The following is a 25,862-nucleotide window of genomic DNA, read 5'->3' on the forward strand; positions in this document are numbered from 1 at the left end:
GATGAGAGGAACTTGTCTATGTGAACACCAGGCAGAAAGCCCAGTGCACCCAGGTATCCATCCAGGGCAATGCCTGTTACTGTCTAACCAGCACAGTCTTCATCTGCAAGGAGCATTTAACAGAAATTCAGCTTTAACTGATAATAATCTGAAAGAGAAAATCTGACCAGAAGTAGCAGCTCTGGCATTGAAAGAAATATTCCAACTTGTAGGTCCTCAGGACAGTGAACAAGAACTGGTGTTAGGACATCACCTAAAGCAGCCAAATATGCCCCAGGAGCAGCCCATACCCACCATTAAGCATGAGTATCCTTAACAAGGATGTCCCTGCTGCAGTTCAGAAATACATGTGCTGGAGGTTAAAAACATATGGACCTGGAAAGCCAAGATCACTTTGACTAAAGTCACCAAGTTGAATTTGTGCATGAACATGCCTCGTTCCTGCAAACCCAAATGAGACATAATTCCCTCTTTCCTTTTTAGTACAAGAAAATAGCTGCTGACAATAATTCTTCCTCTCCAGCTGGTCTGGGACAGCTTCCCACAAGAAAAAAGAATGTTACCTTTTGCTTAGACAGATTCCCATGAGAATGAGACATGTACTAGAATAATTTAGCTCAGCATAACAAATAGACAGAAGAGTCTGTTTAGAGCAGTTCAAAATCTATTGAAAGCTGGAACAAAACAATTATCTGTCTTTAAAGACTGGAGATGGGTGAAAGGATGTTTCATATTCTCTGAGGCATCTTCAAAAATGGTAGTAAACTGTCATCAGTGCAAGGCAAGACTGGTATTTATTAGTATTTATTAGTATTAGCCCTGCTTAGAGGAGTCTGTTGGTTCAGCAGTGCCTGTATAGCCAGAACCTTCAGGTGCAAAGGTGAGAAGACTCCAAGAACAGTTTCCTCTGAATAGACCTGTGGAACCAGACAGAGGGAATATAGCATTGCATAAGCTTCTTCTTAAACTACAACCTCCTCTGTCCTAGCGGTACAGAATGAGCAGCCAGCAAAGACTAAGCTCTCTACTAGTACCTGTGTGTCCTAAATTAGAAGGTCACTTCTGCATTAGCAAAGGAGTCTAAACCAGACGTTCCACACTGTATCTGTCACTGAAGATACACTGTGTAACCAAGTCAACTGCACCTTTGACAGGAGGCCCTAAAAACCAGAGTGGACCCACGATATTCCTCCATGTGTCCAAGAATGCTTTAGCTGTTGCAGTTAGCACATGGGACTTGCACAGCCTTAAAGAGAGGCAAGATTTACCTGCTGAGAACTCTGAAGGGCTCAAAAATGTTTTAAGAGCCAGAGCGTTGCCTGGACCCTTCCAAGACAACAGAAAACACCCGTGAAGTCACTGCCACGTGATACTCACTCTCAGGTGCCACACAAAAAACCCTAAAGCTGGGTATTTGTATTTTAATCACCATGGGTGGGAATGTATGAAATCCTTGTATGCTACTGAGCCAAACAGCACTTATGGAGTTCAGGCAACACTAGAACAGTGTTGGGGGCATCTCCTAACAGGCAGATACAGGGACACGTGCAAGATAAGCTTTTATCATTTCAAATGGAGCTGTAAGAGAACAGTAAACTCAATCAAGGGTGCCAGTGACACTCTGCAGTCCAAACACTCAGCAAGTCCCAAGATCTGGAGGCTGCAGAGAAAGGGAAAGTTTTTGCCTAAGGCCAAAGGACATATTAAAAAGGGGCAGAGAACAACCCAGAGGCACAGGTCTATCCCTGGCAATAAAATAAGCTTAATTCAAAGAACAACATAGCTACAATGAGCACTCTTAATTTCTCCAGCAGTTATGAACCAAAGGTAAAAATGACATTACAAGCTGCATGACTACACATTTGTACCTTCTATAGGTGCTGTCAAGACTAAAATACCCTGAAGTTTCAAGTATTTCTAGTATAAGCCATAATAAGCTTGAGCAAATGCAGACCAAAATTCAGAGACAGGATAGAAATACTACACATTTTCACTATACTTACTTTGAATTTCTCTCCTAAGTATTCTCATATTTGTTATTCTCTTAGATTGCATCTCCAATTCAAATCCTCCTCTGTAGAGCAATTATTATATTTAGCTAAATAACAAAACACTATTATGAGTGGTAAGTACTATTAGCTATGAGAATAATGAGTATTTGGTTACATACCCTTCTTCACATCCATTTTGTCAACTTGCTTTTTTACCTCTATTACTACTGACTTTGTCCTTGCTGACTTCAGCTCCAGCTGTAGGAATTTTTCCAGGTAACTTGTGAAGTCAAGATTCATTTACTGTAAGGGAGCTACCACTGTTGAACAAGTGGGTCATCAGAGAGCACTACACTGTAGGACCAAATAAAAAACAAAGTAGGGAAGAAACTTGCTCCAGAAAGCTTGCAAGTTTTAACAGAAGATGTCAATAGTATTAATTAACCCCCAATGTAAGTTTAAATCTGTGCAGAAGGAAAACATTGCTCTAAGTAGTGAAATATTTAACATGGAAAGCAACTTATTCCCATAAAGTGACACTTCCTTATAGAAAGAACTGATATAATTTTAGCTGTCATGCTCCTACCATAGGTCTTGCCTTGTCCAAAGCATTCCTTGGCAGCACATTCCAATATATTCCTGCACCTTGTTTCTATGTAGATAGATGACTGTGTTTTTCAGAGTTAAATTAGCAGAAGTGGACATTACACACAGATGCTTTGTTATTCAGCAGTGACAACTACTCCTTCCCACGAAGTACTGACCTGGAAAAGTTTCTGAAAGAGAAAAACTTGAATAGGTGGATTAAAGAAAACCCCAAAAGCAAAAAAACCACCACAAAAAAACCCTCCCCCAAAACCACACCCAACCCCATAACTTCAATTACTTTACTAAGTTATATTTGAAGTGTTTTGTGAAAGCCAAACCTGTAAATTTCAGGAATGAACATGCTGCTCACATGTGAGGAGAGCAAAATGCTAAGCTGCAACAGAGCTCAAGAGAAAACACTTCCTACAGTCATGCAACTGTGGATGCAAAACAGACACTAGGAATAAACCACTCCTCTAGGAAGGCAGTGTTACACTTCTAACCCCCTGTATTTTATCCTGGAATAGATTACTGCTATAAATAAAGGAATTTAATAGCTGCAAGCCAACCACCTACTTCAGAAGGCAAGGAATGCTGCCAAGAGAGAATTACAGCAATGTTATTCCACCACTGCACTTTGAAAACACAAGCTTTATAAAATATGAATTAAGCTGAAACACAGCTTTCAGTCCAATTACAGCAACATGTGACTTTTTATATAACGTTAATCCTCCCATTAACCATCCTCATCAAAGAAAGAAATAAGAAAAACTGATCTCTATTTTTTGGTGGGGTTTTTTCCTCTTCTTTTGCTTTGTCAAAGCAGAGAAGCAACAAAGCAAAAGCAACCCCTGCCCCCTTTCTGTCCCTGTTGACTGGCCTCTTGTATATCACACAGGTCAAGACATATTAAGTCATAACCTCTTCTTACACGTGTCCTTTCTGTGGAAAGGCCAAAAAATACACTTACCTCTCAGATAAGAGATGTATGAAAACCCCTATTATTTTACACTTACTGAAAGCATTTCTCTCCAACCGGATATTAGATCTGAACACTCACTCAGCACTTCATCTACAGCTAAATTTTACCTACAGAAAACATATTTTTGTACAGTTAGCACCAAACAAGACCTTCAGAACTTTCATCAGAAGAAGACGACCATGCTAGTGGAGATGTATTTGAAGCAGAAAAAAGTTTCTAACATCCCATAGTAAGCACTCTACGTTTTTTCCTTCCCATTTTTGGTTAAAAGCTGGCTCCTCTCATACCTGGCATCACCTGGCATGTATTAGTCTTCCTTAGTTGCTCTAATTTCCTCACACTTCCTCAGAGCTTCGTAAATGAAGCAGCGTCACGTCAAGTGTAACACCTCATCCATCCACTGCTTCCTTGTGGCTCTGGGTCATGATTCTCTTGACAAGAGAATCATTTCCTACAAGGGCCCAACATTTTCCTCAAGTCCATGTCTTCAAAGCTAGCTAGCTTCCAGCCTTGGCTGTCACAAATCTTCCCCCTAAGCGACTCTGTGACAAGCAGACTGAGTTAAGATTCAGTTTTGCTCTAACCCAACAAACATGAACAACACTGTTGTTCTACTCTGAATGTTGTCAAACACGTAAGTTTTAGGTAAGGCCTCAGACAGAAACTTGATACTAAGCTGAGCCACAAAGAGAGACACCCAACTGTTCTGTGTGTCTGCTGTGGTTACCAACAGCCCATAAACACATGAAAACCCCATAAACACGAAGAACAGCTCATGCTCACAGCACACCACAAATAGCAGCATGGGAAACTTCACTTTCAGGCAGTGCTTCAATGTGAACTATCAGCAGTGACAACCCAGAACTCCTAAAAACAAAGCACTATACTTTGGGTTACGCAGTCTCTTAAAACTGGTAGTGATACACTATCCAGATCTACATAATCTTCTCTTGGCAAATACTTAACACAGGACCGCATGACCAGTGCAAAAAAGAAATATTACTTTGGACTGGTATAAAATACAGAACTGCAGAGAGAAATCGGATTTACTTCAGTCTACAACACAGCAATTTTTCACTGTTATTCCTGAACACATTGTATGAAAGGACTTAATTCCAAAAGCCACATACTTAAGCTAAAATATAGTTAAGACTGCTTCCTCAAAACAGATTCCTTTGTCAAATTTAACATTTTCACATTTTCTGCTTATACCTTTTGAGGGGCAAAATAAATCACTCCAAGCAAATAAGCAGGAACAGTTTATTGTGACATTGGCAGCTTTACCCTTCTCAAGCAATACAGAGTTCTCTCAAATGTTTTTACCTGCCAATTTAAATATTTCACCCACATCTGCATTGCTAGTTTGTAAAATTTAAGATCTGCATCTTTTCAGCTGATTTAACACAAAAACAGAAGCAAAAGAACAAAACCTCTTGGAAACATAAAGAGTCACACCATGGCACATTTATTCTTCATAGAAAGTAAGAAAAACCTCCCTACTGACCTTTACTTAGAATGAGGAAAAAGATAAATATCCACTTCTTTGTCCCATGTGGTAGGATTTTAAGATCCATCTATGCATGTACAGGTAGAGAACACGGGTTTAGCCACACTGAGCCACCTAAAGAGATTTTATGTTCCATAGTTTTTAAATGCATTCTGTCTTTGGCGTGCTGACTACAGGACAGGGACTCTGTGCATCTACAGCAGTTTCAAATGAGGAATACACCAGAAGCCAACTCAGAGAAACATCCATTAGTAACCAATAGAGAGAATCACAAGAAGGTCTCACAACACCTCACTAAGACATTAAGGGCTTTTTAAATCACAGTTTTCAAATATAAAAATTGCATTTTCCCTATAACTGAAATATATTTACATGAAAATTTTTAAAAGATGGTCTGTAATTCAGATCTAATCGCTGTCATCCGAACCACCTTCAGAGCCCTCCTCATTGGATCCCTCTGGTTCAGACTCGTTCCCAGACCCTCTGGCAGAGCCCTCGTTGTCAGACGCTCTCTCAGACTCTCTGTCGGACTCGGCGCTGCGAGAAGCCGGTCGAGATTCGTTTTCGGAGCCCCCGGAGCCGCGACTCCTCCCCGACTGCACGGACTCGTTGTCCGACTGCTCCGACTCCGAGCGCCTCCTCTTCCTGGGTGACCTGTCGCTGTCAGACTCTTCCTCGGAGGCGCGGACGCTGTTCCTCCTCGGGCTGCCTGCCTCGCTGCCAGACTTGTTCCTGTTGTCGGAATCACTGTCGGAAACGATGCGCTTGCTGTGCTGCTGCTCCCCCTCCTCTGAATCACTGTTGCTATTTCTAGCATGTCTGCAGGGAAAAACAGAGGGAAAAAGGTATTAAGAGGTGCTGTAAGGTGCCATCCTACCTTCAAATGAAAATGAGACAGCAGGATTTGAGCAGTGCCAGTGCTAGAAGAATGAGCAGAATTAATCTGTGATGGGAAGTGAGTACAATGAAAGAGTTCTCATTACCTTTGTGTTATCTCATTAACACTGCATTTTCTCTTGAAGACATGCACTGAAACTAAGTTCACACAAAGTTAATTAAGGTTCTTACCCATCATCAGCAATCTTGAGTTTATCCTCATCAGAAGAATCATCACTTGATGAAATGATGGCTTTTGATTTGATCTTTCCTTTCATTGAAGGAGGCAGACGTTCTGGTTTGGGCTGTACAGGGGGAAAACAAAGATTGTCCATGTGGCTGGTTAAAGCACAGGGCCCAAACACATTCACAAAACCAGACATGCTTTTCAAAAAATTTTTCCATTTACTATCACTTAAATTCTAGATGGCTTTGGAAATATCCTTTTTATCCTTGAAGCAGCAATAGCAATAGGAGAGGATAAAAATAAGCTCATATGTAGTTGGCTTCAAGAAGTTTTGTTGGAATTTTCAACATTACTAAATCTCTCTTGACTAGGGTAAATGCTGAACTCCAAATACCCATTTAGAAAGCAATGCAGCTATTCAGGGTTTAACTTACAGCTTTCTTTTTCTCTGCTTTGGGTGGACGGCGTTTTTTAGGTCGTGGGCCATTTTCGTGTTCTTCATCGTCACTCCCCTCATCTGCCTTCTGGGGCCTTAAAGAGAAACACATTTCATATGATATAGAGCATAACGTTGCAAAAAAACCTTAAACAAAAATATCAATCTCAAGAAATGTCCAGTTTATCAAGTGTTACTTGAACTTCTTTTGCAGAGTGGCTGTTTAAGTTTTAAAACGTGCATGTGTAAATTAAAATTAACCATGTGACCTCTTGCCAACAGTTCATTTTTAAACCGTTAGGAAAGAGAACATACTAAAAGCCCTACTATTTCTCAGGGAAGTCTAATATTAAAGTATCAGCTACCTCCTCCTCTTCTTCTTCTTTCTCTCCCCCTCCTCTTCTTCCCCATCTTGTTCACTGCCACTGCCCTTCCTCTTCTTTTTCTTCCTAGATATGGGTAGATCTTCATCACTGTCATCATTGACGAACTCATCGAATTCCCCTGCTCCTTTTTTGGAACGCTGGAATAAACACACACAATGCAATCTATTATTTGCCTTCCAGTTACAGAGCTATCAGAAAACAATTCATAACAGACACGTCGTCTGAACATGTTTTGCAAGATATGAAAACACAGAGATTATGGAAAAGCTGGCACAAGATTGATATCATTTAGAAACTGATCCCAGATTTGTGCATAATAAAATAATCTGTTATTTTAACAACCACATTGAACAGACTGAAGTGATGCCACCATGCTCAGAACTTTCACGTATGAGCTTCCAATTTTTTCATTTTAGTATTAAACTTGTGCAATTTCACTCAGTGGAGCCTAGGAACTTGAAATTAAAAACCTGTGCTCCTGCAGGAGACCATATGTCAAAAAGGGAATATGAAAGACATTTAATTTAAAAAAAAGAAAAAAAAAAAACAAAGAGAGAGAGGAAAAAAAAAAAATCTGTTCTACCCTGCCTCCACCGCCACCACGTTTTTTCTCCTTTGATCCTTCTACTTCACCAGTGAACATCAGAATATTCTTGGTTTTCTCCACATACTGAGCTCTTTGTTCCAGAAGTTTCTTCTGTTCTTCTTTTTCTCTTAGGCGCTTCTCTTCCTGAAACATGGAGAAAACCAACCATCAGTGCTGTATTTGCAGCATCGTGGTGATTATAATCACAGGGGAAAATTACTTGCTGTTAAGAAACTGGAAAATTGCTTTCTGACAGCCTATGTCACAAGAAGGTCCACAAAAAAAAAATAAATTTCTACAAGCCTATGGTAGAGAAGGCCAAAGTCCAAAAGAACTCTTGCATCAAGTTCTTCCTCATCCAGCCTCTGTCAGTACAGAAATTTGATGGCAAAAAAACTTCTGGCACGTGTATTTTACTTCATTATAAAACTAAAAACTCTATTTCTGAGGCTATGGGGAAGAAAGAGTGAGTATCACCTCTCAGCTATAATATTTTCTGCGAGCACTTGCTATGACTAAGAAAAACAGCACTATTAAGTACCACCCCAGAGCAACAGAAGCATGCATACTGTTAATGTGTATGCTTTGTAAAAATTAAGTATACTTAAAAAAAAAACCTGTAACATAGAGAATTTAGCAGAATAAAACCTGTTCTTTAAGCAGTTTTTGGCGAAGCAGCTCCTTCTCTTGCTCCTGCTTGGCACGCAGCTCCCTCTCTTCTTCATCCTGCTTGCGTGCCCGAGCCACGTGGTACTGGGCCTGGCTCAGTAAGTCGGAGCATTGCCTGCAACGGGCAAGGTTCTCAGGTAAAGGAAGGTGGCAAACACACATTGCAAAAAGAAATGGCAAATTATGAAGGGCACACACCACAACACTGCCTTCATATCCCCAACAAAGATAAAAAAAGGTACTTGAAAGAGCACAAAGAAGAGCAGCGCAGGTTTTTGAGTGAATTAAAGCACTTTCTAGTAAGCTGATTTATCTTGAGATATATAATTTCAGAACATATGGCTTCACACTCACCATTCAGCCAATTCATACACAGAAGACCCACACATGAACATAAAAGGAATCATCCCAACTAATTTGGATAGCTTCAGAAGGATGGTTAATAAGAATTTATATTTAATCACAACATCCTAATCAGGAAGGTAGGTCAAAATTCTAGCTTAAAAAGCCCCATTGTGTCAGAGTTAAGGCTGCACAAAAAGTAGTCAAGTTGCACAAAACATTAAAGTAAGGTGCTTTCAATACCCTCTTAGCAGATGTTAAAATGATATTTCTTTCAACAATAAAGTTTTCTGCTCTGCACAAAATGCTTTAATGATACTAATTTCAGATGTACAGTGCACAATGGCCAACAGATGTCATTTGTATAGGGCCAAGGAAATCTTACAAGAATGTGTAATAAATGAAACACAGGCCATACTGAGTGAAAACCTAAGAAAAAAGCTTACAAGGAGACCAATTTGGACAGGCTTGTGTACAAGCTCATTACCCCTGAGCAAAAGTTAAAGCAGACTACTCTGCAAAACAAAAGCTTTCCATGACCCACGAACATTCACACTCAAAAAATCTCCGTGAAAGGAAAGCTGTTGCTAGATTATCACACTCAGAGTCAAAACAGTAAGAGGTAGAAATGTTTAAATAAATGTCACTGCACTCACTGATGGAAAATTTGCCATTAAAACACTAAAGCTTGGAGACTTCAGCTAATGGCAGATATCACATGTTGACAGTTTTAGACCACATAAAAATGGTAGAAAGCAAGGACAGGAAAAGAAGGAAATAGTAATAGGGAGTGACCCTGCACTTGTATTTCTGCTGTTCTAAGAAACTGTCAGTTGAAATCTTGAAATCTAGTTTTAATACAAAAAAAAACCAGGGCAAAAATATTCCACTTGGTATCTGAATGGAGGATTGTTTGTGGTTTTGGTTTTTTACCTGGCTTCTGTAGCAGCAAGGGCCAAGTCAAATCTCATCTTGTCACCTACTTTACTCAAGTAACTGAAGTACCTGGAGAAAAAAAAAAAAAACCAAAACCAAATAAAACTTAGCAAATATGGCATTACTTACATATTTATTGCAATTTTGCCTTAGAAGAAAAGCATTTACTCCTGAATTACAAACGTGGAGAACTCAACAGATGAGGAAATCTCACCAATTTCCTCTGTTCCAGCCTCTTTTAATACAGAAGATAAAAAGTACATTAGAAGTTCTCCAAATTTAAAACACTTAAAACATTTTAAAACAGCTCTAGAGAGGAAAAAATTCTGAAGAGAGTTCTAAGAATTCATTCACTGGCTCCAACCAATAAGTACATTGCTGACCCCAATAGGTTTATTCCTTATCTGTCCCAGCTTACATGCTTGAATTCAGCATAAGAAAAGGAAGGAAAACTTATTTTTTTAAAAATCCTTTCAGAACAGCCTCTCTGACCCAGTGACCCTTGCACATACAGCAAGCTTCTGAGTAGATTGGTAAGCTGTGAGGATCAGTGCTTGGAAAAGCTTCTCCAACTTATTTACAGGAAAACAACTTTCTTGCTGTCAAGGTTGCCAGTTTCTTCCCATATACCCACAGAGACATTTTAAATTAAGTCCTTTTGCACTGGACTGTGCATGAATAAAATAATCCCTTGCTCAAGTTTTAGACTATGGAGAGTATTTTCCAAAAAGTTTTCGTTAATAGGCAAAAATAAATTCATGTAACCTCTTCAGGACAATAAATAACAAGCTTCTTGCTAAATGTACATGAGAATTTGTATCCTCCACATCACAGCAGAGCTAGGAATGCACAAAGCATGCCCCAGCTACACCAGAAACACCCAGGAGCACAATAAATGGTTCAAGGATGGTGACAATTGGATCACATTAATCACATTGGTACCCACCTAAAATTTTTTTAATTTTTTTTTAATAGAACTAAAATATCTCAAATGCACTTAAAAAACTGCTTCTGTTCTTGAGCTGTGACAGTATTTAGGCTTTACTTGCCAACAGGAGGGTGAAACTAGTTTTCAGGAACTGCCAGGCATTAACTAGACTTATACAACATAAGATACATACAACATAAGCTTACACAGATTTGCTTTTAAGCCTTATAGTTTGCTTTAAAAGAAGTCATAAAAAGGTATTAAAGTCACAGAATAATTTTCAACATTTTTTTCAAGAGTGCATTTCCAGGAAGAAGGGCATCTTGGCTGTAGCAGTAACAAAACCCTTTGAGAAACACACACTGGCACCTGCTCAAACAAAAAGGGCTCTGGAGAAAGTCTGAATGCCCAGTTTTGTCAGGTCCAATCTTTTGTTTTCCTACCAGAAACGCTGGAATTACACACAGTCCTTCACAGATGACTGCTCTTCTAACCAGATTAACAAAATAGATTTTAATGACTAGAACTAAATGACCTTTACCTGTGGGCGAGCTCCAGTTCTTTCACAGCGTTAAGCACTTCCTTCAGGTTGCTTTTCTCATCTTTCAGGACAGAGGTAGCCAGTCTCTGTAGCACTAAAGCCACATTAAACATCAGCACTGTATCACTTGGTGCTACGTGCCTGGCCTGTGAAAAAGGATGTCAAGATAAGCTACAGTGTGATACAGAGGTGGACTGAAATGACACACAGAGAATAAAGCACCATCATTTAAATCCCAGGGCACTGAATTTAAAGAGACACAAACACATCAACTCACAGTACTTTGTTCTGTGATACGTGATGTTCTATAGTCGTACCTTTAACAAAGTTTGTTTGCATTCCTGTAATTTGCCACATTTGAAGAGCGCCCGGGCCAAATATAACAAGACTTCAGTATTTTGATGCTTATAGAACTTTCGGAGGCAGTTTTCATACTGAAATGAAGGGGAAAAAAAAAGTAAGAGGTGACAGTGGTTTGTTACTTTGGTTAGCTAACCCCAGAAAATGTTTCTCTTCCTAAAAAGCATTACTGCTAATATACTTTTTGTTTCTTAAAGAAGTGTGTTGTGCTACATGAATGCCTTCTTTTCACTGTGCAGAAAACTTTTTCTCATATGCCACTGCAAGCACCCATATTTTCTAGAAACTGGCAGCAGCCCAGGAGGCTCTGTAGGTCTTAAAATACAAAAGAATACTTTGCAAGTACCATCTATTGTAATTAAGCCTAACCAACGTGACTCATTTTAAGACCACTCAAATATTCTCCACAGTATGGAGGGAGGAATAAAAGATCTGTTTTCTCTACTCACACAAGGTATTTTACAAGTTGAAATATACCTAATGTGGTAATTCCATCTATCTGATGCAATTAGTTTAAAAAAACCCCACACCTTTCAGATAACTCAACATCAAATTTGTTCTGCCCACCTAGCTGATGAACCTGGCATGCCAAGGGATATTAGTTGCTGTAAAGTGTAAAAGATGGTTTGCTACTTCAGGTTTTGTGGGCCTAGAATTAAAGGTTCAAACAGTTACCAAACTTATCCTTTTCAGTAAAGACCATCTTCTGTTTGATATATTCTTTTTTCAAGCAATCAATCACCCTTTCTAAATCTCCAAAAAGGCAAGTTTTATTTCCAAAGTAAGTTTTATTTCCAGCTCAGATATGGAAACCACCCTGAACTGTAGTGCCTGAAGTCACCACTCTTGGATCCCACTGTGTTGTGACCACCCAGTTTTCACTCACCTTTAGCATCAAAGATTTTGTACTTAGCTTAAGACTGCCTCGGATTTGTGTGCTTTAGGGTGGAGAACTCACTAGGGTAATTGTCATGGCTGCAGTAAGCTAGGCTAGCAAATTCAACTCATCTCCCCTTTGAGTCCAGTATCACATATTTCAGACTGTGACTGCATAGCAGAACCCAGGGAACAATAAAACACCTCAGTAAATAAACACAGTTCCAGTAACATTGTTTCTCAAATACATTAGCAAACGAATGAAATATTTTTTCCTCACAAATCAAAAGGTGAAAGTCACACCCAGTCTTCCACCGTGATTCGCTGCTTGAACAATTGCTAAAATTAGATTTCCATTAAGGTTTTTGGCAATAAAAACAGAGTATTAAAAAAAAAAACCCAACAGACCCAATTCAAACACAACAGAATGAACACGGTCATGGTCACATGTTAATATGTTCAAGCTTGTTAACAGCAGTTCACTGGACGACAGTGACCACTGAGGTCTTGATCAGGTAAGAAAGGCTCAGTTACACTTCCTTATTAAGCATCACAAAAAGCTTCAGAACAGCTCTGAATTAAGTATTTTCAAGCCTCAGTCTTAATGACATAAGTTTGTTCTGAGCTTCTGTCCTGTCTAACACACGCTTTTTTTTTTTTTTTTAAAGCTTACTTGTATGCTTTTGATCAACTAATTGAGTCAATTTAGTTAGGACTGGCTGATACTTGAAAGTTTGCTTGCTTGAGCAGGTCTAACTAGCTGATCTCAACAGATTTCTTCCTGCATGAATTAACCACTGATGCTAACTGTGGTGAGAGAAATTATGGCACAGTCAGCTTTTCAGACAGCTCTGACTGTTCTTCATGCAGCCATTTGCAACAACAAAAATAAGAATTGTTGCTATTAAAAAAATCCCAGCAGCAAATTGTATTTCTTTACTTCAGTAACATCTGAATGTAAATCACGTACAGTAAGTACACCGACTGAAACCTCTCTGACTAATAATTAATTCCAAAACCAAAATTCCAAATTATGTTTGAACTTTGCTACAAAAAACCCCCCAAAACAGTGCAAAAGCCGATAGGTGCTTTGTTACCCTTAACCCACATTTGGCAGTTTGTTTTTAAACCTAGACTTGACAGCCAACAGCAGGCTAGAAACAGACCTAGAACTCATTAAGATATTGGTCAGAAACTTTCACAAGCTGCCATGTCAACAGAGAAAAACCCAGAAGTCATCTAACACATTACATAGTTCAATTTGGAGGTGTTACCATCTGCACAGCACTGATGTACTGTTTCTGCTCCACGTAGATATGTGCCAAATTCAGCCACACATCACTGATGTCTGCTGTCGCCTCCCTCACTTGGGCAAACACATCACGAGCTTCACGGAAATATCCCTTATGTGCCAAGACAGCTCCTAAGAGGAAAGTAATATGCACAGTGTAAGCTTCCAGATTCATGTGCTGTGTACTCCTACCAGAGAAAATTAAATACTGCCTGAATAAAGCTCCCTATCAAAAACTGACAGAGTTGCCATTTCCTGTGCTCCACTACAGAGTGTTCAGGCCTCAAAAAACCAATTATATATTAAAGCATAAAACATAAGAATATGATCACATCTGAAGGAAAACTAGAGTCTAATATTCACCTATGCCATTAGCAGCATACAAATTCTTTGGATCATTTCTGAGCACTTGCTTGTAGATCGCTAATGCACGGTCTTGATGACGTTTCTCCTGCAGGAAGAAATACCCCCAATTCATCACTCACTTTTCTAATGGGGAATTAAAAGATCATCTCAGAAGTTTCATGGTCTATAAGGTGCCAAACAGGCATCAAGAAAAGGCTCTGAATAGCTAACAGTGTTCAAAAATTAAATCAATAAACACACACATAGGGCAGCCAGATGCCCATTACCTTTTCTCTGTCTCTTGTGGGTTGATGAAGAGTCTGCAACCAGACATTGCCAAGAGCCAGCATGGAATAAGTATCATTTTGTGTGGAGGGTTGTTTCAATATCCTTTCAAATTTCTTCTGTCCTGGCCCCCACTCTTGTTTAGCCAAATGAAGGTTGCCAATCAGAGACCAAGCATCCGGATGGTCCTAAATAAAAACTCACTGTAAGTTGCAAGAGCATTGTTTTCCTTTGCAAGAATTACTTTTCCAAGTCTAAAGTGCTATTTTTCTTAAACAGAATTCCATATTAAAAAAGAAAACAGCAAACAAAACACACAGAGAGCAGATTATGGTAGTTCTCTCTTCTTCCCCTAGTTTATGTGAACAAACAAAATAAAAACACAACAGAAGGAAAATTAAAATTTAAGTTAACTTAGTATTTCAAGTGTTTTAACTTTAAACACTTATAGGGTCACAAACCTGATTTATTTGAAGTGCTTCTTTAAACCAATCAGAAGCCTCATAGAAATTTCCTTTATCCCTGGCCATAGCTCCCAAGCGCAAGTAACCTAAAAATAAAACCAGAAAATAAAAATCAGGGAACAGGTTGAAGTCATCCTGAACAAAGAAAATATTTCAAAATTTCAAAAGCAATCTTTTTCTTGATGGGCTAAGGACAGCAAACACTAAGACACCTTTCATGTTCTGTTCAAAACAAGACAGAGCACGTGAAGAGGAACATCCATCCATAAGGGTGACAAAAAAAACCTACAGCTTCAGTCGGGGTGGGGCAGAAGTATGCAAGTCTAGAGCAGCTAATTTTGCTAGATTTTTGGAGTATGGTATGATTTACTAACATTTAGAAGGTTTAAAGCTGGAGATTGGACTATAGGAACGATGCAAACCTTGAAATAAAAGAAAAAACAAACCAGTGGGGAAAATAGTGGGTAGGTAAGCAGAGCCCAAAACAATGAAAAGAAGGGAAGATAGATATAAGGAGACCAGAAGACACTAAACAGGAAGATTTTTGGTATTATAAGGATGACTGTTGAACTAAAATACCACATGTTCCTTACAATCCACGTAATTAGGATGTTCTCTTAAAATGTTTTTGTACAGCTTTTCTGCTTCGTGGAATTCACACATGGCCTCATAGAGCCTGGCAAGGTTATAGGACGTTGTCACGGAGATGGCATTGTAGTAATGCTCGTCATGCTCAGCTTCTGCCTTGGCACGATCCAGGGACGCCAAAAAGTATTTCTGAAGCATTAAAAGAAAAGAAGAGTGAAACACTTTTCTTAAAGGAAAAGTTTCTGGGTGATCAAGAAACTCAGTTAAGGCTCTGAGGAACTGCACACCTTCGCTTCTCCGAGGTTCCCCAGCCTGAAGTGCAGAGCACCCACATTATTCAGGATCTCTGGTGGGACATCAGCCTGTACCTTCTCCTGCAGGATGCGGGTGGCTGTTCCATAGGCTGACAGGGCACCCTGAGCAAAGGGAGAGAAAGGGGATGAGAGAAACGGGACAATGAGCTCTATGTGCTCTTATGAAAAGCACACCTGTAATTCACCAATTGTGTATTAGTAATACCTGGATATCAGTCTGTTCCAGAATCTGGGCTAGTTCAATCCATGCCTCCACATCATCAGGATATTGCTCTGTGACTTTCTTTAAATGTCCCTGAGAAACAGCAGAAAATAATTATGCCACTTCATAAACACACAACCAATTTAAATAAATGGAAATAAAAATCAAAAGAAGGAGTGAAGGCATTAACCTTAACACTAGGAATATATACCATACTGCAGGAAAAAACATCCTAACCATTTGCACAATGTGGTCACAGAAAAACCTGTATTATTTTCCTTCCTTCATTATTCTGTTTTTCTGTGGAACAGAACACCTGCTTCAAGTCTTAAAGAAGCAGAAACTATCACAGCAACATGAGACACTACAGAAGTGATGTCTACTGGTTTTTTTGCATTTATTTACCCAACATTAGATTTAAAACACCTTTCATTCAAAAAAAAGCACAACTGTGCTTCCACATAAGCCAAGTGTTTTCTGGAAACCACCAGCTAATTTGCTGTCTTCAGGAAATCACAAGCTAACTTACCACCTTCAGAGAATTTTAACATATATGGGAAGAATTGAATTCTGCCCTTGTTATAGTACTATTTGTACCAATACCATAACACCAAACATGAAGCTGGGGATCCTGTGAACTCCTGGCCATGCTTTAGCTAGAGCCCACTAGAGTGTCAGTTCTGCCCAGAAGTTTTGGCTCTTCGCAGACAGGAGGATCTCTTGGGACAGCCCATACGAAATATTCCATACCTACAGCCAACTAACTCCAAGTTTTATGCAACTTAACGAGCAGTCTGATTTCAGGTCTGACTTTCAACTTCAGCTCTTGGATATAAAAGTATGCCAGTGGCAGAAGCAAAACTCACCTTTGCAATATCCCGTTTCTCCTGGTCTTCTGAAGCAGCATAAAGAGATCCAAGGATTTTCATGGTCTCATAATTGTTAGGATAGGCTTTCAAAACTTTTTCAAAGCACTGTGATGCATTCTCTTTGTCCCCACGATAAATGTACATTTGACCCAATCCAAAAAATGGAAGTACAAAAGAAGATGAGGCAAACTGAGTGGCCTGGTAATAATACTGGAAAGCTTGATCATAATCTTCCTAATTAAAAAGAATTAAATGAAGAAAAGTTAAGTGTTTTTAAAGGTAACCTTTGCATGAACTTTTATAACACAGATTTTTTTTAAGTGTAAGCTCAAAGGGTGCTTTTAAAAGCTGCCCTACCTGAACATGAAAAGATCTTGCCAGCTGATAACAGCTCTCTGCCTGCATTGCTTCCACTTCTGTATTATGGAAAGCATGAAGAGCCAAGTGCTGTACTTTACCATAGTCCTGAAAAAAAGGAAGTCAGATGAAATTTGAAAGCCTTCACTTTATTTATGGTCAAGTGATTTATTATTTAAGCATGGATAGCTGGAAAATACAACAAAGCTTTAGTCACAGCACTGACTAAACAACAACAGATTTAGTTTTAGCTGTTACTGGTCTTTTCTCTATTTCATACTTTAAAGGATGGAAGAGTGGGGAGGAGAAAAAAACCAAACAAACCACCCAAACCCAACTAACCAACCAAAAAATAAAAATCTCCAACAACAAAAACCCTTCAGGACACAAAGGTGACCCTGACTTTAGAAATAAGTGTACATTTTCTTGGTTTTCTTGACAAAGGTTTATACAAAATTCAGATCAAAACCTTTATACTTGTCCATCTAAATTAACAGTTCCATATTAGGCACCACCAAAATGAGGTTGGATCCAACACTGGAATTCTTGCTGTTCAGAGGTTAACAAGTATTTAACTGTAAAATTTCACAGATCTCTTACCTTCTTGAAAAAGAAGTGATTAGCCAGGTGATTCAACACCATTGGATTACTGGGGTCAATCGTGTAAGCCCTAGAGAGGAGCTGAACACCGTTCTTGATGGAATCAGCCTAAATGAAACATTGACAGGTATCAGCAGCACCTCAGGAGCTGTATCTCAGTAACAACTTCAGAGCTACTCTTCAGCCTAGGCTGCTGCAGGAATTCTGACAGAACCATACTGAGCTCACAGAAAAAGGTAAATTCAGCTATTAGCTTTTCTCCCTGCAGCATACAGGGAAATGAAGCTACCACACAGGGATGGAAAAAAAGCAGAGCAAGACTTTCTAGGAAAAAAAAAAAACCCCAAATGGAAAACTTAGTCTTGATACCCTTTGACATTTCACACTCACACCCTGACAGCCTTCCCTCTGTTCCTTCTACTGTTCAGTGTCCCCAGTTTGCCTGTTTGGTTTAGGTTTCAACGTTTTACCCGACTCGTTCAACAGTGAAATGAAAATATTTTCATGTTCAAATTAGTTCTAATTTTAAAAAATGGTAGAAGTTTGCAGTTTTAAATAGGAATATCATAATTTCAACTTACTCTTTTCTACGGAAACTTTACACTTCAAAGAAAGTTTTCCATTTGACTTACCTACAATTTCAAATCCATAACTGATAAAATAATTGCTCTTTATTTAGAATACCCATGAAATCTGGATCACAAGCATGTCAGTTGAAATCTGTATTTATTTCTGAAGGGAAACACCAAGAATGGTATCTAGCAATCATCTAACATCTGTGCTTTACTTTGCAATTATTATTAGCAGAAAGGTATCCTATTGAACAGATTAGGATTTATGAGGTTGAGATATAAGACTGAAGGCAGCTAAAAAAAATAATGTCAATTTGAAAAGGTGCTATCTTTCCAAACCTAGCATAACAATATAGTCAGATTAAGAGATATTGAATCATTCCTGGTTCAATTTTCAAAGGCAAAGGTGTTTTATAATAACACTGTGCCTATGTTCGAGTTCTCCAATAACTTGAGACTCATGTCCAAATTCAAGCAAATGGAATAAACAGGCAGAGGTCTCAAGGTTCCTGAGCACTTTCATTTAAGAAAACCAGAGATCAGACAGACCTCAATGAGAACACAGTGTGACCTCAACCCTGATTTCATACCATAACATCTTCTGGGAGGGAGAAACATTAGAAATATCCAAGCACAGAAAATATGTCAATTAGTTTGCTACTCAGAGAGAATCTTTTCCCCAGAGAAAATGTTCTCCCTCCCTCCCCCGTGTCAGCTCTTTGATGTTACACTAATTTTGCAGTAAAAGTGGTGAAAACAGTTAGAAGTAAAGCACAAATGATACATTGCTTAAAAAAAACACAAAACCTATTTGAGTGGCTCAGCTTTTAATCATGGCTTTTTGAAGCTTAAGGTGAGCGGGCTCAGCCCTTGACTTCAGTCAAAAGGTCTTCAGGAAAAAAAATGGAAGATACCAGGTTTCATTAGTTTTTCATCTATGGAATTATTTATTGAAATCTGACTTTTGAATATTTTTGGTTCTTTCTGTAGTTTTAGGAAAGAAAATTCTCATGCCCACATGTTTTGAATTCTTTATGGAAGCCTCAACAGATACACTTTTTACCCATGATGTAGTAAACTAAGAAATTTTCAGACATTCAGAAGATCTTTCTAGGGAACTAAGTTTTCTACAGATTTTAGCAACACACAGTTTTGTAACAATGTGGGGTTTTTAACACTTAAAGGTCTCATCTTCCACTGATAATACCTGAGATGGTTAATGGAAGCTCAGGAAGTTACGATCCCAATTAAGCTATATGAGCATAGGTATTTTTCTAGTGATACACTATCTAGAGAGGCAGGATCACCACTTTATCAAAGTTTCATCAGTCCAATTAAAATTTCTTCTTGCCTACTCTTGGCATGCATGCCAAGACTGACTGACTATGACTTTAAAACTTGTTTGAAAGCTTATGCTCCTTAAAGCCCAGGGAATATAACTTTTACCTTGACCTTCCTTCATATATCTCACCATGGATTTTTATTATTTTAATTGAAATAGTTAACCTAGCACTGTTGTTCTGTAGCTAACACCTCTAGAAATAACAGAGTTGAAGATTATTAACAATAGAAGACAGCTCTTTTTTTCAGAATGTGCTGCTCACAAGCACATATCTATAATATCATTCAACAGTGGCACAGATTTGCAATCATTTAACTACGAAAGGCATTACCCATTTTAAAAAATCGACTCCCTTTCAGAGGATAAAAATTTTGCTTTTTCAGCTGAGAAGAAAGTGAACTGAGCACAGATTCTTGCTAAGGCACACCCACCTCCTTGTTATTGAGTTCCAGAACAGCCAGTCCAACCAAGGCCCCCACGCATTTGGAGTTGAGCTCCAGGGCCCTGCTGAAGGCCAAGCGAGCTTTCTCCAGCTTGTTGAGTTTCACGAAGCAGTGGCCCATCCCCAGCCGGACCTCGGCTACGGAACAAGGTGACACCATTCAGAATCCCAAAGTTTCAACTTTATGACTTTTTTTTTTGGTTTTTTTTTTTTTTTTTTTTTTTACAATCTGGACATCAAACAAAGTGAAAGCAGAATGTTTAAAACCTATAAAGCCATCTATGGATTTGCAGTTTTTAAAGTCGCCTCCCACGCTTGGCCACAAAACTTGAACAGATTAGTGAGACTTTATTTCTTCATACTCCCGAGAACATTGGGTTATCTCCCAAAGACTTGGACACTAAACAAATAATAACCTACTTTGTGGAAATGTATTAAGAAATAATGGAGGAAAGCATTAAAAATTCACCAGATGAAAGGGCTGGAGATTTCTCAGGTAGGTTAAGCTCACCCAAGACTATCAGGCCTTCAGAAAACACAAATAAGCAAGTTAGCTGGCATTTCTCCTCAAATGACCAACTGACTCACTGCTACCAAAAATGCTCTTTATCATCCTCTAACTTCCATGACCATGTACAGATAGACTAATACATAAAATTTACATCATATTGCCCTTTCAGACTGCTTGTGATCTAAGAATACAAACGTTTATAAACAGCAATTTCAAATCCGTGTCCGTATGAAAAAGGGGAGCGAAGGAAAGATGTTTCTTGAAAAGTAAGGCTGGCACTTCTAAATGCACTTTTGCAGCAATGAGTCTTATGGTAAAGCAGACCACAGAACACACATCAACTTTGTAATGAACCCTTTTTCAGAAAGGTTATGACAAATGTCTCAAGAGACTTTTGAGTACTTATTTCCCTAATGTAAATACCTTGAACTAATATATCTAAAGCACATGTATCACTTTTACAACTGCCATCCATCACTTTCCCAGACTTTTGCATATGGAAAATAATAGAACACCAGGAAAATTCACATGGTGCACTAAAGGGAAGAATTCTACTTTTCATGTCTTGGTTCATTATTGATATGTCATTTCTGAATCCTTATTCCAAGAGCTCACAGATATATTTTCCAGGAATCTTGAACAGTTTCCTCCCCTCCCTTCCTTCATTTTCTAATAGGTCTTTAAAAAGTAATACTCGGAAAAAAAGAACAGTATTTTCCTAAACACAATTTCCTTCTCTAACAATTAATACTTCAAGTCAATGAACACCTGAACTCCTCTATAATGAGGGTTGAGGTTTTTCTGACAGATATAAACCACAAAAATGCCCTTTGAATCTAATCAGTTTGCAAGGACTGCAAATACTTCCAGCAGCAAATACTTTCTGCCTTACCTGGGCAACCTGGATTGGTCCGCAGTGCTTTCTTGTAGTAGGCAAGGGCTCCTCTGTAATCTTTCTTGTTGAAGGAAATGCATGCTTTACCTGTTGTGGATAAATCAGAAGTAAAAACAAAGCAGTTATAAACCAGAAGCACAAGTACTATTCAGTAAATTGTGCCAATTTTCAAAAGTTACAGTTAAAAACTAACAGAAAATTCAGACAACTACATCTTTGGTTATCTTGGATGATGTCAAGTATATGTAAAAAATCAAACATGGGAACACATTAAATTTACATTTTCTTTTTTTTTTCTTTTTCAGAAACTTAATTCCTTCCTGGTCCAGAGGAAAGACACTTACTAAGACTAGTGAACAACTTAAATTACAAGTGTTACAGCCCACTGGCCCCTCACCAGCAGTATCTTCACCCTCAACAGAGTACACAGCTTCACTGGCATCATCAGGGAAGTACAAGTAGCTGGACTGTAGGTATGGCCACAAGTCCCAGAAGATGCCAGCTAACATTCCACTTTCTCCCAGCTCTTCCACCTATGCATGCTTCCCAAGTTTAAAGTAGCCTCTGCCACGTGTTTCTGGTCACCTCTTGACCACATTCTCTCTACTCACATATGAGCCCTCTTAAGGACATAATCCATTTCAAAACTCAACTAAAAAGATCAGGTTTTTACAAATACACATAAACTCATACCGAGAAGGGCAGGAATATTATTTGGAGATTGGTTGAGCACGAAGTGGAATTGTGCATCAGCTTGGTCCATCTTATCACCTTCAAGCAGACAAAAGCAGGCTCTTCCCAACAAGTGATTCTAACCAAGACAAAAAATTTGCAATAAATTTCTCTTCGTAAAATATGAAGTTTGGATGACAGGAAAGATTAACTGGCTACACTATAATGCTTTCTATGATTAATTGATTTCTCTTACATCAGCAGTAAAATAAAACAGAAAGGGTCTTCATCATCCCTTCTAAAGTTCACTTATTACCAAGCAAGAGTGTAACAATAAATGCTTCTTTCCCAACCCCCAAGAGTTGACTGAAGTCGTTCTATCACATGTGTCAAGCTAGAGATAATCATTCCTGGTGGCACCACACACATTTTAGGTACTTACAAGTTTTGCTTACATGTACCAAAGCCTGAGCAGCTCCTGTCTTCCCTTTAGTGAATCAACACTTGCTCTCTTTACATAATCATGGCTAGGCTTCGTGAACAAAGATTTAGGTTGCTCTCTTTCCAATGACTAAACAATTTACAAATGCGGGTTTTTAAGCAGATTCTGGTCTTACCTGATCGTACATGATGATTTTGTCAGCCATAGTGTACAGCAAGGTAGCCTGTGTAATGAGCTCCTTCTTGTTGTCTTTGTTCTTCTCCTTCCGAGCCTGTTGCACATAGTAGGCTGCCAGGGTGTCCAGACACGTCATCTGATCCTTCTCGTGGTCTCTGTAGTCCAAGTTGCCATCGATGCGCGCAGCTTCCAACAGCTTCACAAAGTCTTCTGTTTTCCCTTGCTTGTAGTATTCCAGCTACGAAACACGGAGTTTTAACACACAGCACTACCCCAGCAAGCACATAACACATCAAGTGGATGCCTTAGGTGTCACACAGATTGTTTTCCCAGCGTGTAGGGATAAAACAGATGTAAATGTAGGGATCATCAGACAGAGGCATTCTGAGAACGCCGAATATTCTTGTTATAGTATCATAGAATGGTTTGGGTTGGAAGGGATCATAGATTATCTACTTCCAACCCCTCTGCCATGGGCAGGGACATCTTTCACTGGACCAGGTTGCTCAGAGATCTGTCCAACCTGGCCTTGAACACTTCAAGGGATGGGGCATCCACAGCTTCTCCGGGCAACGTGTCCCAGTGACTCACCATCTTAAAACACAAGGGTTTGAGGCATTTATAAGTAAAGATTCCAATGGCTTTCCTCTGAACTTTTGTCTTTTTGCACATTTCACCATACTTTCCATAGTATAGACACTGCCCCCTACTTTTTTATGAAGTGCATAACCAGAGGCACAAATCAGGAAAACTGTTGACTGAAATATAAAAAACAACTTAGAAAGCAAGGCTCAAGCAGCACTGCTTCACGAAAAAAGGCTGAAGTTAAGATCTCAATATGCATATGTCAAATCAGAAATATCAGGCTTCGAGTCAGTGACTGAACGATCCCATTAAGTTCCTGTTCAGGATTCAGTTATCACTGGCCATAAAAGCAAGGAAGTGGAAATTATTATTGTTATGTGAATATAACACTTAAATACACAATTTGTATAAATACTAACCGCTAAGGCAATCCATATGTGCAGCTGGGTGTGCTCCTGTTTCAGGATACTTATCACTTCATCACCCTCAGGCAGCTGATCGAAGTCAAGCTCGATAACCTAGAACCAAACAGTACAGATTAGCTTCTCACAAAACATTAATAAACATTATCTATCACTGAGCTCAAAGGAAGCCGGACATTTCAGAGCACAAAACATAAATAATTGCTCGTGTTTAAACAAGGTTATGGACAAAGAAGGAAGAGATAAGGTAATGTATTCTGTACAAGACAAAAGCGACAGCCTCTCAGAAATAACACAGAAAAGACAACCCAATATTTGGAATAATATTGGGAGAATAAGCAGAGATGCTAACTCAACTTCTTTCACCATGGACTTCAGGCTTGGAATTTTTACAGTCCAGCTGATAACCAACTTGACTGCACACTGCTGAATTTCTAAAACTTTTCCTACAGGTAATACAAAAATCTAGGACAGAGTCAAAATATTCCAAGTTATCAGACGTCAGAGGGTCAATACTCAAGACTTATCTCAGAGTCCTGAAATTTCATAAAGTCCTCTTAATGCCCAAGGAAAGTAAGACACTACTGAAACAACTAAATTTCTGAAAATTCACAACTGCAGTCATCATCAGTAAACAACATTAACTTTTCATCATGCCAAGATTATTTTGCAAGACTGTCTTCCCATGCTGATCCACTCTTCTGATATTAAAAACTAGGAAAAAGGAACAGATACTACCCAGGGGGGATATCTGGGAACACAATTTAACTGCCTGTTAGTTCACCTGCTACTCAGTCATGCTACCTTTAATATTAGTCATCTATGTTACAAGTCAATTTGACAGTAAGGGAGAGGTGCAGTTGTTGTACCCAGGCTTGTACCCTGATTATCAATGCAGGGACTCCTTCTCTCTAGGCTGAATTAAAGCAATCCAATTTATATGGGCTTATAGCTTTGCCTATGCAAGACTTTAGAGTACCAGCAAAAATATTTCTGCCACTACCGTTAATTTTAGTTTTGTCTTGCACAGTACCTCCTGTTTCAACAGATAATGATGTCTTTAAATTTGGGCAACACTCATCCATGAACTAATAGAGTTATTAAGGAGAAACACAACTCAGCAAATACAAAATGGAAGTAAAAAAAAGGCTGGGGGGAAGGGGGGTAGTATTTTAAAGCAATCTTTACTGATTAATTTAAACTTCAGGATCTAAGTAGTCCCAGGCAGAAGTTGAAGAGCAGCACCATGATCAACTATTCATGTTGACACCTCACACAGAAATTTCTGTCACTGAAAAAAACACCCTCCAACATCTAAAATCCATAAAGTACCTTTGTGAGACTTGAAAATTCAATGGCAGTCACGTGAATTTTTTTCTATATATACATATGACACGTGCATATACATGTATGTATATATATGTATATGTGTGTATATATATACATATATATATATAAAAATATATATACCAACATATATATAAAAGAGTGTGGATGCATATGTTCACAGAGAATATTCTTCAACCTGTGAGCAGTTATGTTTCAATAACTTCCTTAGCTACACTATTCACTTAGTATCTGATATGGAACGATTTAACTTCTCACTTCATAACACCCTGGAAATTTCCAAAGATTTCGCTTAAATCTTTTTTCACCTTGGCTTGGGACAGTCTATCTTAACTAAAGAAAACTTAAGTAAGTTTCTAAACCCACCCTGAAGTAACTTTACCCAGAGGACCCGCTGCCCAGCCTGCCTGAGGAGCGCCAAGCTGTTTACAAACAGTGCGGTCAGAAAAATCTGACAGAACAACCTACGGGGAGAACTCCCCTGGACACACACCTGCGGCCGCGGCACCTCAGGGAAAGCAGCGACACCGCCCCCCGCCCCCCGCGGCAGAACTACGAGGGGCAGCGCCCCGGCACCGACCACCCTTCCACCTGCAGCCCCTCCCGCCGCCTCCCAGAGCCCGACTCGCCTCGTCGGTGTCCCGGAGCGGGATCTCGATGGAGCCCCGCGACATGTCGGCGACTGCTCTGCGGGGCCCGCCGGACCCTCCACACTCCGGGGCCGCCTCAAGCCGGGCCGGGGCCGCCTCAAGCCGGGCCGGGGCCGCCGCCGCCGCCGCCGCGCGCACTTCCCCTCACGGCACCGCCCGACCCGGACGTGCTCGGGGACGGGGCGGGGCGGCCGCGCCAGATCCGCCTCCGCGGCGGCGTGAGGGGAAAGCTGGGTGTTCTCCCTTCCAGTTCGTACATGCATCACGTACCTACCCATAGATATATCTATATGTATATA

The 25,862-nt window shown here is 39.4% G+C and overlaps 1 protein-coding gene across 1 annotated transcript; it reads right to left on the reverse strand.

Annotated features, from left to right (window-relative positions):
- Window positions 1–4,807: 4,807 nt before the first annotated feature.
- On the reverse strand, window positions 4,808–25,654 carry CTR9 (CTR9 homolog, Paf1/RNA polymerase II complex component). The gene is made up of 25 exons (XM_027651317.1): window positions 25,543–25,654; window positions 23,564–23,662; window positions 22,558–22,797; window positions 21,962–22,079; window positions 21,266–21,355; window positions 19,852–20,000; window positions 17,507–17,614; window positions 16,907–17,014; window positions 16,547–16,783; window positions 15,684–15,773; window positions 15,452–15,580; window positions 15,170–15,353; window positions 14,574–14,662; window positions 14,115–14,300; window positions 13,846–13,933; window positions 13,466–13,614; window positions 11,273–11,389; window positions 10,956–11,101; window positions 9,484–9,555; window positions 8,188–8,323; window positions 7,537–7,683; window positions 6,933–7,090; window positions 6,566–6,662; window positions 6,137–6,249; window positions 4,808–5,887 (listed from the first exon to the last, which is right to left on the reverse strand). The coding sequence occupies exons 1-25, from the start codon at window positions 25,585–25,587 to the stop codon at window positions 5,476–5,478; spliced, it is 3,507 nt and encodes a 1,168-aa protein (XP_027507118.1). The 5' UTR covers window positions 25,588–25,654; the 3' UTR covers window positions 4,808–5,475.
- Between the last annotated feature and the right edge of the window lie 208 nt (window positions 25,655–25,862).

Source organism: Corapipo altera, unplaced genomic scaffold, assembly GCF_003945725.1.
Source record: "Corapipo altera isolate COAL_440 unplaced genomic scaffold, ASM394572v1 78, whole genome shotgun sequence".
In the NCBI taxonomy this organism is placed as follows: Eukaryota; Metazoa; Chordata; class Aves; order Passeriformes; family Pipridae; genus Corapipo; species Corapipo altera.

Bases quoted from the DNA above. Each gene is read 5' to 3' on its own strand.
- CTR9 (XM_027651317.1), bottom strand. From the start codon at position 25,587: ATGTCGCGGGGCTCCATCGAGATCCCGCTCCGGGACACCGACGAG. The intron at 15,354-15,451 runs GTGTGCAGTTCC...TTAATGCTTCAG, and splicing joins GGAACCTCGGAGAAGCGAAG to AAATACTTTTTGGCGTCCCT. The intron at 14,663-15,169 runs GTAAGGAACATG...TTTTATTTTTAG, and splicing joins ACATCCTAATTACGTGGATT to GTTACTTGCGCTTGGGAGCT.